The 18,514-nt window shown below is 36.4% G+C and overlaps 1 protein-coding gene across 1 annotated transcript in view; it reads right to left on the bottom strand.

Moving 5' to 3' along the window:
• Nucleotides 1-18,514, bottom strand: part of KDM4C (lysine demethylase 4C) — a 205,499-nt gene that overhangs the window by 34,796 nt on the left and 152,189 nt on the right. Inside the window, exons 17-18 of the mRNA XM_083352535.1 lie at nucleotides 12,413-12,468; nucleotides 9,816-9,924 (exon numbers count right to left, since the gene is read on the bottom strand). Of these exons, the coding sequence (XP_083208661.1) occupies nucleotides 9,816-9,924; nucleotides 12,413-12,468 (165 nt within the window). The remainder of the gene's footprint in view (nucleotides 1-9,815; nucleotides 9,925-12,412; nucleotides 12,469-18,514) is intronic.

Raw genomic sequence — 18,514 nt, forward strand, 5'->3', positions numbered from 1 at the left:
TTTACACACAAATAAACAGAATACTTAAGTAGAATACAGAACAAGTTTTTCATAAAAGCTCAGGAAATAACATATCCATAATTCAGAGAAAATATTTCCTCCTCATAGAGGTCTGTGGAAGAACATTGTCTTAAATAAATTTAACTTGAGCAGCGTATTGCAATGAGTTGGAGCCACAACTCATGTGATTGCTTATAATAGTCCCCTTTAACTTTACTTTTTGATGTTATTTATATTTTTAAATATTAATTCACTTTTATTTGTAACATTTTATTTCAACAATCTGTATAGGTGACATGTTCATAATGATTATGATTTTATATCACTGAAAAGGATTCAAAATATGTTTGGTCGACACAGTGTTGATTCTTCTAGATATTTTGGAACATATTATCTCCTTCACACTATGTTCTACTACCACCCTCAAATAAGAGAATCTAATTTTGGTGAGAAGGAATTTCATCCATGGCTTACTGCAAGCAATTTAGCTCTGAAAATTTTTGAGGACAATATCTCATTTGGAAATTTAATATATGCTTATCTTTTGTAACAGTATTTATTCTTGATATTCTTTGCATGGTGTTTAATTTGTCTCTTTTATGTTTATGGCAGCTAATAAAGAGTTAACCTGATTCTCACTTTTCTTTGTGTCTATTTATTAAACTATAGATGGAATGCTATGCATTCAGTGTAGTATATTCCCACCCAAAAACTACATAAGATTGCAGCTTTACAAAACTTTATGCTTTATGAAAACTCAGCATAGTGTTACCATTTAAATAATGCAAAACTGAAAGATCTACAAAACCAATTGTGATAGTATTTTTCTGATGGAAAATTGATATAAACACTATTTTCCAAGAGGAAAGCAACTTAGAAAGATACAGTATGTGGTTTGTTCATTTTTATTTAAAAAAATCAGAAGCTGATTTATTGCATTTCAAACACTTAAGGGTTTTGAGCATTAAATATGGGTCAGAAATCTCTAAACATATCAAAAAATGACATTCTTTCAAATAAATTCCACAAAATGACTCTTGCATAGTAAATTATGACAGTGCTTTGACTCCCATAAAGAATGAGAAACTTTCTCAGAAAAACTATTTCCCTCTAGTATACGGCTTATTTTGACATTGTCAATTCATCTTTTTAAAAATGAGACAAAGCATAGACCACTTCACTCAGGAAGCTCATTGCCTCATTAAAAATATAGTCAGTATAGAACTTTATTTTTCTTAGATATTTTATTGTTAAACAAAATAATTTAGAGGGAAAAGATTCATCCCGTTTTGGCTTCTCTACTGTCATCTCAACTTGCATTGTAGTTAGAGTTGAAAAACAAAAGGCAGACATAATAGTGGGTTTTAAAATGTAAAATCACAATGTCTATTTCATGACTGCCTTAAAAATCCATGTAGTGAAGCCCTTACAGGTAAAAGCCTTTCCTGGAATAAGCCTCAACAATTGACTTAATGTTTGCACCTGAAACATCAGAAATTAGAAAAGTTGTGACAAACTATGTCCTATAGATTTGGCTTCGGAATACCAATCAAATAATTTTGCCCCGCTAGACTTGCATGCCCCTTAATCCATGGGGGTCCAAGCTTCTGGCTTGCCTGGGCTGCACTGAATGAAGAGGAATTGTCTTGGGCCGCATATAAAATATATAATATACCTAATGTATATAAATCTCATACTAAAGTTAAAAGTTTACGATCTTGTGGGGCTGCATTATCAGCTGTTCAGGGTTGCATGTGGTCCATGGGTTGCGGGTTGGACATGCATGCCTTAATCCCTCTATACTTATATTCTGTCTTTGTGCCAGTTTTGATCCCAGGTGTAAATGAGTCCACTCTGATTCAGGTTTATTCTAAAATGAAGGTTTAATATTTTGCTTAATTGGTAGAATATTATATTAGTATTGTTGTGTAATCTATTAATAGGAATATGTAATATTTATGTTTTATATTGTTTCAGCATTTAATATGGAAAACATACCAAACTATTAAAAAATACACAGTCAGAAAATTAATATATTAGTCATTGTTTTTTAAGAATGATGATCTACAATTCACTTTGGATATCATATAAAACTATATTACTTCTTTTGGTGGAAACACAATGAGAATATAAAAAATATCTGCCTGGAATTAAATAGGATTTGTACTTACTGCATCAACAGACACAGTACTATAACCTATTGGATATGCTTTTAAAAATGTCATGTAAATAACATCAAGGAACTATTGAGAATAAAATCAATCTGATAATATTAACCAGGTTGCTGTTGCACTTATTTCTCAGAATTTGTTTATAATTTAATTTTAATAAATTTTAAATTTGTTTTAAATAAATTTGTTACATACAATAATCCCTGAGTTACAAGTGTACCCTTAGCAAACGTTTGAAGTTACACGATAAGCGCCCCCTAGTGTTTACAAAAAATCCTAAAATTACGAATGTTGCCGCACCACGGCAGTTGTTCACCAGTACAAATGACTGCAGTGGCACTGCAATATTCACCCTGGCCATTCCCTCCCTTCCCCCCCCCCAAGATCTCCCTAGGCCAGAGGTCAGCAACCTGAAACAGTGAAAGAGCCACTCGGAACCGGTTCCCTCACAAAAGGAAAAACCGGGAGCCGCAAAAAATGTGCGCGCATGCGCGTACATTCGCACATGCGCAGAACAGGGTTTGACTGAAGAGTGGAGCCAAGGCATGACATGCACCTACCCTGCATATTTGAATTGATTGGTTGAACTTTTTTAGTCCCACTTTTTTTTTTTTGGACTGCACATGGCAGAGGACTGGGAGACACAGGAGACGGCTGAAGAGCTGCATGCAGCTCCAGAGCCGCGGGTTGCAGACCTGTGCCCTAGGCCCTAGGCCTGTGGATACTCACCTTGTGAAGATTGAGAGATCCTTCACTTTCTTGGCTGCTCCAGGCCTTTGGTGCATTCGCAGAGAATGGAGGCCTAAAGCAAGATCACGTGAGATCAGTGGCAAGAGATCTCATGCTACTGATTTCACATGATCTCATGGTAGTTTAAGCCTCTGTTCTCTGCAACAGAGAAAGGAGGCTGGGGATGCTTCCGTGGGCCTCCAGAGGCCCAATTTGGGCATTGGAAGCCTTTTCTGGGCTACTGCCACTCAGAAAGGAGTCTAGAAGATGTTTCTGCAGACCTTCGGAAGCCCATTCTGTGCCTCCGAGGCCTCCTCCAGGCCTCCGAGCCCTCCTCCAGGGCTCTGAGGCCCAGAACAGAGGCTGTGGGCAGTGGCCACGTGGTTCTGGAGGTTTGTTTTTGGCCTTGGAGGCCTCCCTCTGCTCTTGCTGGGAGCAGAGAAAGAAACAGAGAGGCTGGAGAAGAGACAGATATTCACAAGCAGCAGGATTCAACAGGGGAGCAATTGTGGGGACCCCAGGGGAGGGAGCATGAGGAATCTCAATGGGGGGGCTTGGGTGGTCTGAAGCAGGTGGCCTGTTCCATCACTAGGCCTCCCCATGGCCTTCCCCACACTGAGATACCTCATGTCCACTTAACAAGCCGCGCATTCGCCCACCATTAAATTAGAGAATGTGTGGGTGAAAGCTGGGAGTGAATCATGTTCAAAGTACAAGATTTATTCCTACGAATCCTAGGGTTACGAATGGAATGGGCAGGCTCCATTACATTCATAACTTGAGGAGTGCCTATATTGTTAAGTACTCCAAATGTATGAAAGTAAATTATTAGAGTTCACATTCAGCATTATTCATAAATACAGACTTTTATGCTTACAATATTTCTAAATAAACTTTATATGTACCACTGACCAAATTATTTATGGATATGTAAAAAGCTGATATTTAACCATTTATAAACAACGTATATCTCAAATAATAATATAAGAGAAAATTTCATTTACTCTGCTATAGACATCAAACATTGATTAATAATTGATCTACAGGCATAAATGTCTATGTGTTCTAATGTGTAAATATTGTAAAAATAATGTTCTCTCAGAAGCTTGTAGAATGTATTTAATTTTTTTCCATCATTTAAAGTCTTGAATAGTTTTGATGGATCATTTTTTCAAAACTATAACTTTATTTAAGAAGAAGAATACTAAATTTACAATCTATAATTCATTTCCATACATTCAGGATTTTAAAAGTAGTATATTAGTCCAATATATGTTTTATAAAAAATATTTTACAGCTATATTACCTACATACAAAATTAACCAGTAAAATCAATTTACTGCAACATATAATTTTGAGGAAAATGAATGTTTCATTCATTTTTACGATACTAAAATCAGATCAACAAAAATGTATGATAAGATATATTCTACGCACTAGCATCATTTTAATGCAACCATAAATTATTAACTAACAAATACTCCCTCTTGAATTTTTAGTCTACCAACTATATTTTAACAACATTCTGACTGAAAAATGCAAGCATTCACTCTTCATCAACGTATTTTAATAGAAATATGGTTGAACAATTCTGAGTATTATTCCAAAACAGAAAATATGGAAGTCAGATAGTCAATGTATAAGTTAATGTACAGTATAATGACTTTCCTTCATATTACTCCCTGCAGCAATATTTTTGAAATGCTGAAAGTTAATCAATAGTTGCTTATATTCTAGGAATTGCATGAAAACAGCATAGTGTATCAGTGTCAAATATTTGTACACTGCTAGAAAAAAGGGTGTTGTCTTTTCAAAATTTTGTACTTAATCATTTTCTTGTAAAATTAAATCCAAGACAATGAGCAAAGTTGTTTAGTTTTTAGATTTTATTTTAAAAGTGGGTTACAGTATGGATACCCTTAGCACTACTATACTAACTGTTCCATTTTATTTTTTTTAAAATTGACATATTAAAGTTATTTACCTTCAGGTGCACATTCAGATAAAACTTTGACTTTACCTCATACTGAAAATATCATAGATTTGCTATCACTGCGTTGTAATTTTATTTTCAAAATACTAGTCCTCACCCAAAAAATACTCATGGATTTGAGGATTCACTTCTAAAATATAAATATGAGGTAACCAAAAGCCCAAGGCAACTTCTCCGCCCTGAGTCCTACCAAGGAGAAGGGCGGTATATAAATCAAATAAATAATAATAATAATAATAATAATAACTTCAGTCTGTTCAAAACTCATTTTCCCCTCTGCTTGGAGAAATATGTCTGAAATGTAAAAATAATAGGAAACTATGTGGTAGAAAAGAAAAAGTCACTGCCAGTCATTGTACAGATAAGTATCGCTCCTCATGTCATTCAGTCTGCTAACATTCAAAAAAAATTTAAAAAGACTTAATGACAACACAATGAAGTCCAAAAGTTGGCTTCCAAGCATTAATTTTTGTTTTAATCACTGTTATATTCTCAAAATACAGTAGTTTATATTATTTTATACATAAGCACATTATTTTAGTTTTATTTTTCTGCATTGCCACAATTGGCTATGTCTTTATCCTAATGCTTTATATAAGGTACATTCTTTTTTTATCCAGATTGAAGACAGCATTTGGCCTCTGAGAGGCATGCTGGGGTACAAAAGGGAGGGCGGATCAGGAAAAAACACTAAATTTCCTCCCCTTTCCATTTAATAAAAATTATATAGTTAATATGATTATTCTCCAGGCATAATTTAAAAACATCTTTCCTCAGTTGCATTGAAATTAAAATTTAGTAACAACTTTTGGAAGCTACTGGGCACTTTAAGATTTAATAGAACTGCATTTGGCCGTCAGGCTCTGCTGTACAATTACTGCAGTTTTACAATTATTATTAGAAAATAAAGCCGATCGTTAAGTTACTTCCTATTTTTCCAGTAATAGCATATTAGAAAAGAATGCAACTGCAAAAATGTGAAAATAAAAATCTTCATAATATAGTTGTGCATAATTAATTTTTTCATTTTTTTTTACCCCAAAAGTTTCCTGAAAGGGAAACCAGCTCTGAACTTCATAATTAAACTATTGTTGAATTGATTTAGTCAATGGGTTTTTCATTTTTTATATACATACAAAACTTCACTCAGAACATCTGGAATTTTATGAAGATTAATGCTGACAATGTAAAAGTCCAAAGCATATGAACAGTTCATTGCTTGAGTAAATAAAAGCTGTTTTACCCTCTTTTCCCCTGAGGGGAATGAAAACATTAGCTATTTTTAAAAATAAAATATTCTTCTTGCTGTTTGTGAGCTAACCAGACACTTCATGTGTATAATAAACATCTGTGCTTCTGACTTGAGCAACTGCTGGCAATTTCCTTAATTTCAGCTGTGGAAGACTTGGATCTCAAAGATAAATTCATACATGAAAGCAAAGAAGCAATATGCATATTGATACACTATGGTCCATCTGAGTTTCAAAAAATCTTTATCTGAGTGGGAAAGGGTATTGTCCAGATACGGTACTTTTATTATTTCATCTTCATTTTACAATCAAAACACCACTGATCTCCAGATCTGAAGATGAGAATTGCCCCAACTGAAACGCCCTAAGATAAGTTTTGTGCTGCTTTTTTGTCACTCAACTTTAAATAAATTCATCATATTTTGTCTGCTAAACCTATGGTTACAGGAGAATCAGAATATGTTTAAATAATCACAACAAATGTTGTTAGCACATTAAGGCATCTTAACCCAAACCAAAAAGAACAGTCAAATTTCCTTTCTTTGACTTTGGGTCATCTTGTATTGAATAAATTTAATAAATAAATAAATAAAAATAAAGGACCTCAGTGGTGGTTCTTGATCAGCCTATGGCAGAGATGTGTGATACCAAGGATATTACATATCATGACCACAAATGACCTCTCTCCAGCAGCTTAGATGTTAAATAGGAATTAAAAGAAAGTAGAAGCCTGAGGCACCACAAAGCAGGTCCTCTGGCTTGACCTCAGCCCTCTATCAACATTGACTGGAACTGGTCCCAAAGAAAGGAAAACTACCATAGCCCAATGTCTCACACTCCAATCCCCTAATCTTCTCAGAAGGATTCATGATCAAGGAGAACAAAAGCTGCTGAGAGATCAAGGAAGACCAGAAGACCCAAGCTCATCAAAGGATATCAAAAATGCAACCAATGCTATGTCAGTATTTATGGCCAGGCCTCAATCCTGGCTGACAGGATGACAGATAATTTGCTTTTTCCTAGGCCCTCTCAAGCTGTACGTCAACCACCTTCTCAACAATGTTCCCCAAAAGGGGAAGGTTAAAGACTAGAGGGAAATTGTCCAGATTTGTTGAACAATCCTGGATAAGTCTCAATTCTTATAGTTTTAAATAAACTCTAAGCAGAACAGATTTGTTCCTCTTGATATTTCATGTCAGTGTCTTTTTCACCAGTCCCTTCAATATTAAGAATTTTTCCTTTTGTAGTCAAATATGACAATGGAGCATCAGCAGTTTTCCATTTAATATGTACTTTTGGTTCCCTAATGCTTAAAAACCATGCTTTATCATGTAGGTAAATCTAGAATTGCCCTGCCGCCCTGTTTTTAATGATATGGATAGCTAGAAATTTGGTTTCTTTATCATGAGCTAGGCTCATGATAAAGGGATGCGGTGGCTCAGTGGATTAGGATGCTGAGCTTGTCGATCAGAAGGTCGGCAGTTTGGCGGGTCAAATCCCGAGTGCCGCGTAACAGAGTGAGCGCCTGTTACTCGTCCCAGCTTCTGCCAACCTAGCAGTTCGAAAGCACGTAAAAATGCAAGTAGAAAAATAGGGACCACTACGGTGGGAAGGTAACAGCGTTCCGTGTGCCTTTAGCGTCTAGTCATGCCGACCACATGACCACGGAGACCTCCTCGGACAAGCGCTGGCTCTTCGGCTTTGAAACGGAGATGAGCACCAGCCCCTAGAGTCGTAAACAACTAGCACGCATGTGCGGGGGAACCTTTACCTTTACCTTTTTAGGCATTATTACATTTTTCCTTTGTATGTCTGATGCCTTTCACCATCTCAAGATAGTTTTCAGAAATTTAATCAGGCGGCAATAACACATCCCTATTTATGGTTACAGGTCATCACAAAAATTGTTCTTAGAAAAAAAACTTATCTTCCAATGCATTTAGTACATCTGATTTTATATCATATTTCAAATAAAAAGCAAGACCCCAATCCAATCCATTCCCTGACCTTTCTACAGTTTGGTATATACACAATTGGATATGGTTATTTACATATCCAAATAAATATAAATTTATTTATCTTTATTTGGATATATAAATAGCTATACCCAATAGTCAAATGTTCTGCAAGGTTTCAGTTAAATCTACAATGTGTTTTTGTTGTCCATGCATTAACTAACTTCCGATGCAGGCTCTTACAGTAGTACCAAGAATATTTTTCAAAGAATGCTTGCCACTTGATGCTTGCTGAGGCACAACTTTGTGATATACAGCTAGCATGTTTGCAATAATAGCTGGAAAAATTGTTTCTCTTTGTAAATATTTCAACTAACCTATTTTAGAAACATAAGAAAACTTCAGGGTTTTATAGCTGGCAATGGAGCAAAATAAATAAATAAAAGGAAGAAAGAGTAAAGCACAAAGGAAAAAAAACACTAAATGATGTGATGTTATAAATTTGCAGGTGAATGTACCGTATTTTTCGGACCATAAGACGCACCCAGTTTTTAGTACCGGTATACTAAAACAGGGCTTTTCAACCTTTTTATCCATTGTACCACTTTTAGGATAAGGCAATGTCCGAGTACCACCAGTTGCCCAGCAAGGTGTCAAAAACTTGACCCCCCCCCACAAAAAAGGAAAAAAAAATGATAAAGTACAGGTAGTCCTCGACTTACAACAATTCACTTAGTGACTGTTCAAAGTTACGACGGCACTGTAAAAAGTGACTTATGACCATTTTTCACACTTATGACCATTGCAGCATCCCCAGGGTCATGTGATTTACATTCAGATGCTTGGCAATCGATTCATATTTATTGATGGTCACATTGTTCCAGGGTCATGTGATCGCCTTTTGCAACCTTCTGACAAGCAAAGTTAGTGGGGAAACCAGATTCACTTAACAACCATGTTACTAATTTAATTTCTCTCTCCTCTCTCTCCCTCTCCCTCTTTCTCTCCCGCTATTTCTCTTTCCCTCTATTTCCTTCTTTCTCTCTCTCCCTCTAGTTCCCTCCCTTTCTTTCTCCTTCTCTCTCTCTCCCTCTTTCTCTCCCTCTCTATTTCTCTTTCCCTCTATTTCTCCCTCTTTCTCTCTCTCCCTCTACTTCCCTCCCTTTCTTTCTCCTTCTCTCTCTCCAAACGGGGCGGAGAGCTGCTGCCTTCGGCCGTGTTTCTTTCAAACGCGCGGACGAAGGCAGCAGCTCTCCAAACAGGGCGGAGAGCTGCTGCCTTCGGCCGATCTCGCGTTCCTGGCAATCTCCTTCGCTCCATTTCAGCTTGCTTTCTCTTGTAGCAAGGAAAGCTGAAACAGAGCAAGGGAGATTGCAGAAGTGCGAGATCGGCGTTTCTCAGGACGTGCCGTTCGTGCTCCTGGCAATCTCCCTTGCTTTCCGCTTGCGGAGGTTGGGGCGGGCCATACGGATCACCTTCGGACCATAAGATGCAACATTGTTTCCCCCCCCCCTTGTTTGGGGGGGAAAGTGCGTCTTATGGTCCAAAAAATACGGTAAATGCTTCCAGACTGCTATTGATAAACCAATTTTAAGGTATACTTAACTGTATTGAAAATACAGCAATGCACCTATTGTTTATATAATTTTTAAAATTTGCTATGTCTTATGGCCATGAATTATATATTATAGTAACAATTTAGAGTATTATTACTCACCAGTTTCAATCTCTGCAATGGTATCCTGCTCGTGTCTATTGGCGTTCTCTCCGTGACATTACCAAACCTGACTTCAGGAATAGCAATTGCACACATGACGTGAGCCCACCTATAAAATTACAGAAAAGTACATGCATGCAAAGACAAAAGAAATACAAAATTTAAAAATTTAAAACACATGTTCATGTAATTATTTTTGCATATTTCCAAAACTGCATGTAAATCAAGATCATGGTTTTAAATATTTTAAAGTGTTGAATTCATTTTTAAATATGACCTTCAGGTAGTCATATGAAATAAAAATACTGTATTCAATATAATTTCTCTTTTTCTCCATATGATTATTTCCAGTTGTATCAACTATGCAATTTTTGAAACTTAATTCATATTTAGTTTTTTAAAAACTATATTGAGGTGATATTAATGATTTTAATTAATTTAAAGCAGGGTATAGTTATATTTTGATTTAATCTCTATAACAATAAAATATGAGAAAGAAAAACAGACAACTACAATTATTTATTACAAGAGCCTTGGTGGAGCAGTGGGCTAATGCCTCCTTAAGTAACACCAGCTGCCTGCAATTAGTGCAGGTTCGCATCCCACCAGGCTCAAGGTTGACTCAGCCTTCCATCCTTCCGAGGTAGGTAAAATGAGGACCCAGATTGTTGGGGGCAATTAAGCTGACTTTGTAATAATGCCGCTTGGGGGGTGTATGAAAGCCCTAATAAGCAGGCATATACATAGAATGAAGGCTACTGCTAAGCTTGTAAGCCGCCCTGAGTCTTCGGAGAAGGGCGGGCTATAAATGGAATTAAAATAATTTTTTTTTAAAAAAAATTATTTATTTTATTCTATTTCTTAGATTTCTTTGCCACCCATCTCATCAAGAGTCGACTCTGGGAGCTTACAAACCTTAAAAGGTAATAAAATAGTTAAGCAATAAATAATCATAACAGCAATAATTTAGAGTAAAAAATTGGGAGGAAGGGAGAGAATGCACGTAAGGGGGTGCCTTGTTTTAATCCATCAGCCACTCCAATGTGATGCGCTCCTGTTGGTTGAATGAAACATTTATATATCTAAGAATTTAATATATTTATATGCTATTTTAATAATATGTACTTTTACAGTTGCTTAAAACAGGAAATAAAATTTATTTATTCTTTGATTGCAAAGTGGTTACTTGTTCAGTATTCCAATATTACCTTAGAAGTAAACTGAATATTTTAGAATATTCAAATTCAGTTAATACTCCTTTATTATTATTCCATGCTTAGCTGGTAACTTGTAACTGCACATTCATTTTCCTATAATACTCTGTACTAGAGCTTTGTCAAACTTTGTCTCTAACTTGACAAACATTGGACCAGTATGGAATTTCATTCTTTTATAGCATCAATGGATTTATCCCAACTGACTATTTATCTGCACAGATAATACATGTAAAAAAATCTGGAGAAATCATTAAGTCTTATGATATAACTTTATATATCTTAAGTACATTTAACTTAATTTTTAGCCATTAACTATTTTTAGCCAGATTTCATTTTATCTGCATTTTTAAGTGAATTTGATTCATACTTCTCAAAGTAACATGCACATTTGAACATAATTATTCTTCAGATACCATGTTTTTAAAAATTAAAATTTTGAGAATTTTTTAAAGAAAAATTGTATATTCGGAGCACTTTTGAACAAGTACAAAGATTTCTTGTTTTTTTTAAAATTGGAATATAGTGAGATTTGAGGAAAGATTAGCAACTGCAATAGCACTCAGGCATTGTGCTTTACAGCACTTTCTGAGCAGTTTACAATGTCAGCATATTGCCCTGAACAATCTGGGTCCTCATTTTACCATCCTCAAAAGGATGGAAGGCTGAGTCATCCTCAAGATCAAGAGGATCAAACTATGGGCAGAGTTAACCTGAAATACTGCATTCTAAATACTGCATCACCAGGGCAATGTATTACATTTACATTGCTCTGAACATAAGCCTAGAATCTGAATGAAACAGATAAATAGATACAGTATAACACTGTGAATAAATGAAGTGAATAAGAAACCATTTACTGTGTTCCAAAATGAAACATTCAAGGGAATTATCAGTGGGAAAATAATAATAGGCAGACTTGTATATTAAAGCATAAGATAAAATAAGATATTGTAATGACTAATCACAGTTGGCTTTAAAAATAGCAATAGTTTACCTATAGACTCTTCTAAAAGTAATGTTTGTCATGAAGATCATCTGTGAATACTTTTTCATTAACCTGGTGTCCAAATTCTCATTGTTAGAAACTGAGAATGAGTGGAGCTTCTTATGTCACATTTACCCTAATTTTTAAACCAGTATTTCAGTTCTCATGCAAACAGTGCCTGTCACGGAGAGCAAATTACTAAGGGAACTTGCAGATGCTACTGAATTACATATCCCAGCAATTCCAGTCAGCATTTAATTCAACATCAGTTCAAATAGTACATGGGATTGCCCTCCCATGCACTAGTTGAACTATTGGTAATACTTTAAAAGTTCATTATTGTTGATAAAATAGCAAAGATGGAATCGAGGGAGCTTATTGGATAAGTTACTTACTTTTTGTCAGTAGTTTGCTTGAGTGCTCCACCTCTCAAATTACAGAGGCAACATTCCTATGGGAGAGCAGAGGAGAGGAAGAATTAACCTTAAACTGCAATAAACTTTATATAATTGATTGTAAAATATAAATAACAATTAATCTCAATCTAATCTTTACCGTCATAAAACAGCATAATATAAATAACAGTGTTTTAATGGCTTTCAGTGCTTTTTTGAGATATTAAAATATTTTATTAAATATTAAATATTTTAATCCCTCTAAAACAGGGGTGTCAAACTCAATTTCATTGAGGGCCGCATCAGCATTGCAGTTGCCCTCAGGGGGCCGGGTGGGTGTGGCCAGGGTGTGTGTGGCCTACTGGGTGAGCGTGGCTAGAGTGCATATGGCCTACTGGGTGGGCGTGGCCAGCTCGACATCGCATCAAGGGTGCCTATGAGGGCCTGGGCACGAGTGGGACAGATCTGAGGGTCTCTGGCAGAAGGAGATGGGACCGGGGCAAGTGCCAAGGCAGTGGGGGCCGTTCCCTCACTGTTTCCAGGATGGCTTTGCAGGCCACATAAAACCACTTCGCGGGCCGGATCCGGCCCCCGGGCCTTGTGTTTGACATGTCTGCTCTAAAAAGTTAATGGAAGTAGAGAAATCACATGACATTCTAGAAATAGAATTTGTACAGACTTTTGTTAAATGTTATAATATATGAAAATTACACTTAAATCTGCTGAATTATTTTGGACAGATTACTATGCAGCCTCTGCTTGAAAATCTCCAGGGATAATAGCCCATTCCTCTGGCTGCGACCTCTTACCATCAGAAAATTCTTTCTAACATTTCCCTGTAGTTTCATCTGATGTCCACTTTCTCCTCTTTATGACCGTCCTTCAGATGTCTTAAGACAGCCATTATATCACCCTTAGTCTTCTCCGTTACAGGTCTGTCTGTCTGTCTGTCTGTCTGTCTCTCACTCTCTCTCTCTTTCTCTCTCTCTCTCTGTCTCTGTCTCTCTCTGTCTCTGTCTCTCTCTCTCTCTGTGTGTGTGTGTGTGTGTTTGCTAGAACTGCATTCCCAAAAAAAGACATGATCAGGATATATTTTTTTAAAAAATGTTAACTAGACTAAAATTAAGTTTATGTAAAATAAGCTATATAATTTATAAATTTAATTGATGACCCAAATACAAACCATTTTCTCTCACATGCATAAACCTTTCTTACATATAGAAATACAAAATACAAACACGTGCATCCTTCCAGTAGAAACTGCAAAAAAGAAGGGGGGAAAACAGGATGCGTTTACAGTGAGGAGGAAGAAAGTATTAGAAGGAAAGGGATGAGAAAAGAGGAGATAAGATGACAGAGACAACTGGACTGTTTAAACATTACAAAAATATTACACTCAAGAAGCAAGCTGATTCTTTTTTAAAAAAAAAATGAAGGCATTTGGTAACAGCAAAGCATGATGATTGTAACCTCCTTCACTTCTGTTTCATTCACACAGCATCACTGATTCCTCTCAGCTAATGTAAAAGCTCCCACCTACTCACTGGTAATTATTGAGTGGGTGGAACATCATCTTCCTATCACATGAATAAGATTTTGGTAGGACTTCCTCCAAAGAAAACATGCTCATTCATAGTCTTCAAGTCATCTGACTGAAAGAATGGTCACTAAAATCTGAGAAATCTTTATAGCCTCAGGAGCAGGATGGGGGAAAATTATGTGGATTCACAGATGACTTTTCAAAGAATCACGATTACTGGTTTTTTTATTTTACGGTGGAGCAGTGGGCTAATGCCTCCTTAAGTAACACCAGCTGCCTGCAATGAGTGCAGGTTCGCATCCCGCCAGGCTCAAGGTTGACTCAGCCTTCCATCCTTCCGAGGTAGGTAAAATGAGGACCCAAATTGTTGGGGGCAATTAAGCTGACTTTGTAATAATGCCGCTTGGGGGGATGTGAAAGCCCTAATAAGCAGGCATATACATAGAATGAAGGCTACTGCTAAGCTTGTAAGCCGCCCTGAGTCTTCGGAGAAGGGCGGGATGTAAATGGAATAAAAAAAAAATAAGAAGCTTCCCAAAAGGGGCAGACAAATCAAGAAAGCAGGAAGCAGCATCAACTTGAGTCCAAGGTTCCGTCTGATTATGTCAAAAGTACAGAGATCACTATCACCAAGTAGGTACCCTTCATAAATTTAGGTGAGCAACTATCTGAAGGAAGGCTGCTCATTAAGATAAGTTTCCTAGAGGAATGTTCCCACAGCTGTACAAAAAACAACTGATACTTCATAACAAAATCAACCCTTGCAGATTACACTGTGCATTTCTCTCTCTCTCTCTTTTTTTTTTTTACAAAATGTTATTGAATATACAGTTAAAAACACAGAAACACAGTGGACATAATACAACTTCCCTGGCTTAAACAATACAATTAGTATTACCTTGTGAAAAGAAAAAAGAAAAAGGTCTCTTTACAATATGACAAAATATACGTACAGAATCTGTGAACTCTCTAGTAAATATTCTTTGGCTCATGTACATTACAGTTACATAACTTTCAATTCTATCTTATAGAGAATACTGGTGTAAAGATTTCTAAGCTGTCGACTTATCAATCAACATTTGTCCCAGCCTTCCTCCTTAACTCTAGCCATTTATACACTTCATTCCAAATTTTGTAATAGTCTGTTTCAGTTTTGTTCTTAAGCTCTAATGTTAACCTATCCCCGTGGTGGCGAACCTATGGCACGCGTGCCACAGATGGCACGCAGAGCCCTCTCTGTGGGCACACGTGCCGTTGCCCCAGTCCTAGGCCTTCAGCTGGGTTTTACAAAACCTTTTCGCTTTAGGTCTCTGCCGCTGTGTGCAAAAAAAAAAGGTTAATCAATCAATTTCAACTTCTCGCAGGAAAAAAAAAGATCTCACAAAGTTGGAATTGATTGATTGAACTTTTTAGTCCCACCCAGTCTGCTGTTACCACTGCAGCCACGCCCACCCAATGGGCCACACCCACCCGGCACCCAACGATACATAAGTGGGTTTTGGGTTGCAGTTTGGGCACTCAATCTCTAAAAGGTTCGCCATCACTGACCTATCCATTTCGGCGCAGGATAGGATTGTATTTATTCTTCTTCGGTGGGGGTTTCTTTTCCCTTCCATTTCTGAGCATAGGCTAGTCTTGCTGCAGTTAGAATGTGCAGTACTAAATATAAAGATCCTTTACTGAATTTATCCTTAGTAATCCTGAATAAAAAAAGTTTCTGGTTTTAATTCGATTTTTTGTGATATCTCTTCCAGCCAATTTTTTTATCTGATGCCAAAATTCTTGAGCTTTTAGGCACTCCCACCACATGTAATAGTAAGTCTCTAGCAGTTTTCTACATTTCCAACATATCGAAGAATTTTTTTATCCATTTTTGCTATTCTTGTGGGGGGGAGATGCCATCTGTAAAACATCTTATATAGATTTTCTTTATAGGTGGTAGCTAACATTAGCCTCCTGTTCCTATCCCATAAGGTTCCCCCGCACATGCATGCTAGTCGTTTCCAACTCTAGGGGCCGGTGCTCATCTCTGTTTCAAAGGCGAAGAGCCAGCACTTGTCTGAGGACGTCTCCATGGTCATGTGGCCGGCATGACTAGACGCCAAAGGTGCACGGAACGCTGTTACCTTCCCACCGTAGTGGTTCCTATTTTTCTACTTGCATTTTTACGTGCTTTCGAACTGCTAGGTTGGCAGAAGCTGGGAAGAGTAACAGGCACTCACTGTGTTACGCGGTACTTGGGATTTGACCCACCAAACTGCCGACCTTCTGATAGACAAGCTCAGCGTCCTAACCCACTGAGCCACCGCGTCCCTTTTTCCTATCCCATAATAATTGCCAATTATCTAGATCGATACTGTAGCCAAAATTTTTGCTCCAAATTAGCATTGTGACTTTTACTTGTTCTTCTAGCGTGTCTTGTTCTAATAAATATTGATATATCTTATCATTTTATCTTCTGTTCCTAATAGAATTTTATCTAATTCTGTGCGTTTTAATTTTATCCAGGGTTCTTTTTTATCCTTTCTGTATCGTGATTGTATTTGCAGATATGCCCACCATTCTAGCTCTATGCCATCTTCTAAACTTTTTTCCCTTGTTTTCAATTCTCCACTTTCATATAAAATGTCTTCATATGTAATTACCTTTCCTAAATTCATAAATTTTGGGTGCATAAATATCTCCAATGTCGATATCCAATTGGGAATTTTTATGTAATTATTTTTTTTAATTTTAGTCCAAACATCTAATAGTGCCCGTCTTATATAATGCTTCTGAAAATACTGGTAATCCACTGAAAATAAAAGGATAATGTCTGATGAATGCTGGAGAGATAAAGGAAGTCTCTAAGGAAGTCAAAAAAATATAACCAGGAAAATCAAGTACCATCTCAAATATAGTCTGGATACCACCTTTCGCATGAACAAAATGTATTGAGGTTAAACAATGCCTTCTCCTTATGAAAAAAACTGGACATAAATCAGCCTGGATAGCATCAAACTCATAGATCTTGCAGAAATTGACTATAACTATTAAAAATGCTGTTTTTTGAAACACAAGATGTAACCATCAAATAGGCATAGATTCAAAGGACTTACTTAATGAGTGACTAAGAGAAAAAGGATTTCCCCGTAGACACAAGGCTAGAAAAAGTTTCAGCGTAATAAAAGATATAAACCTCTAGTTCATGCCATAATCAGAATAGGAATAAAGGAATAAACTGAATTTCCTTCATTGCAAAAGAAACAAGCATTTTGAAAAATGTCTTTGTTGAAAGTTTGTGAGAGATCTCAATTAGTTATTACATTAAGGATAAGTGTGTCACTGATGTGATTCTTGACTTTGTTAGCTGTCTTGATAGTAAATATCACAAAAATACAGCAGTTCCATTATTAATGGAAACTGGCAATACTTTCCTTTCTATATAAAAACACTAGAGTAAACCCATATTTAATGCTCCACTTGACCTTGGAGTTCACTGGGATTTAAAGGAATTGGGGAATGGAAGCAGGATAAGCACTAATGTTCAGATATAACAAAGAAAATAAATGCAACATCTTCTCTCTTGGGCAGAAAGGCAAGATATTAATTGAAAATAATAATAATAATAATAATCTCATCTTAACCTATATTGTGTGGTTACAAATCATTCCATACATGGATAGATCTAAAGGCAAAATAGACTGTCAACCATCTCCATATCCATTCCTTAATGTGTACAGAACCATTAAATTGGTTTACAGGTAGTCCTTGACTTACAACCACAATTAAGCTTAAAGGTTATGCTGCTAAGTAAGACATTTATTAAGTGAGTTTTACCCCATTTTACAACCTTTTTTGCCAGAGTTATTAAGTGAATCATTGCACTTGTTAAGTTAGTAACATGGCTATTAAGTGAATCTGGCTTCCCATTGACTTTGCTTGTTAGAAGGTTGCAAAAGATGAACTTGGGACACTGCAACTGTCATAAATATGAGTCAGTTGCCAAGCATCTGAATTTTGGTCATGTGACTACGGGGATGCTGTAATGGGCGTAAGTGTGAAAAATGGTCATAAGTCTTTTTTTCAGTACCATTGTAACTTCGAATGGTCACTAAACAAAGTGTTGTAAGTCAAGGACAACCTGTATTAGCAAATTCTCTAGCCTGCCAAATAAGTCAATACTGTATAAAATTAATGAGAAATATACCACCCAAAAGTGCCAAGATAAATGAAAGAAGCTTCATACTTTGTCGCTTGCTGCTCCTAAAATACCTGATGTCTTAGTATTTGTAAAAATCTCCCGTCCTATTTTACTATCTTAATATTTATAAATCAAACATAAAGTACTTTGATACTTTATACTCATGTACTCATATATACTTATATACTTTATACTTTCCCATGTATTTATGGAAAAACTGTTCTTTGTCTTGTAAATTAATAAAATCTACAGAAAGCATTTCTGTGGTAATGCTCAATGATGTACTTCATTCTAAGCATAAAGATGGCTTGGAGGATCTTGCCACCTACCCTGGGTTTGCGGATCCTTGCTTTATAACATGGTGCTCAGTATCACATGC

This window comes from Vipera ursinii, assembly GCF_947247035.1.
Source record: "Vipera ursinii genome assembly, chromosome: 2".
In the NCBI taxonomy this organism is placed as follows: domain Eukaryota; kingdom Metazoa; phylum Chordata; class Lepidosauria; order Squamata; family Viperidae; genus Vipera; species Vipera ursinii.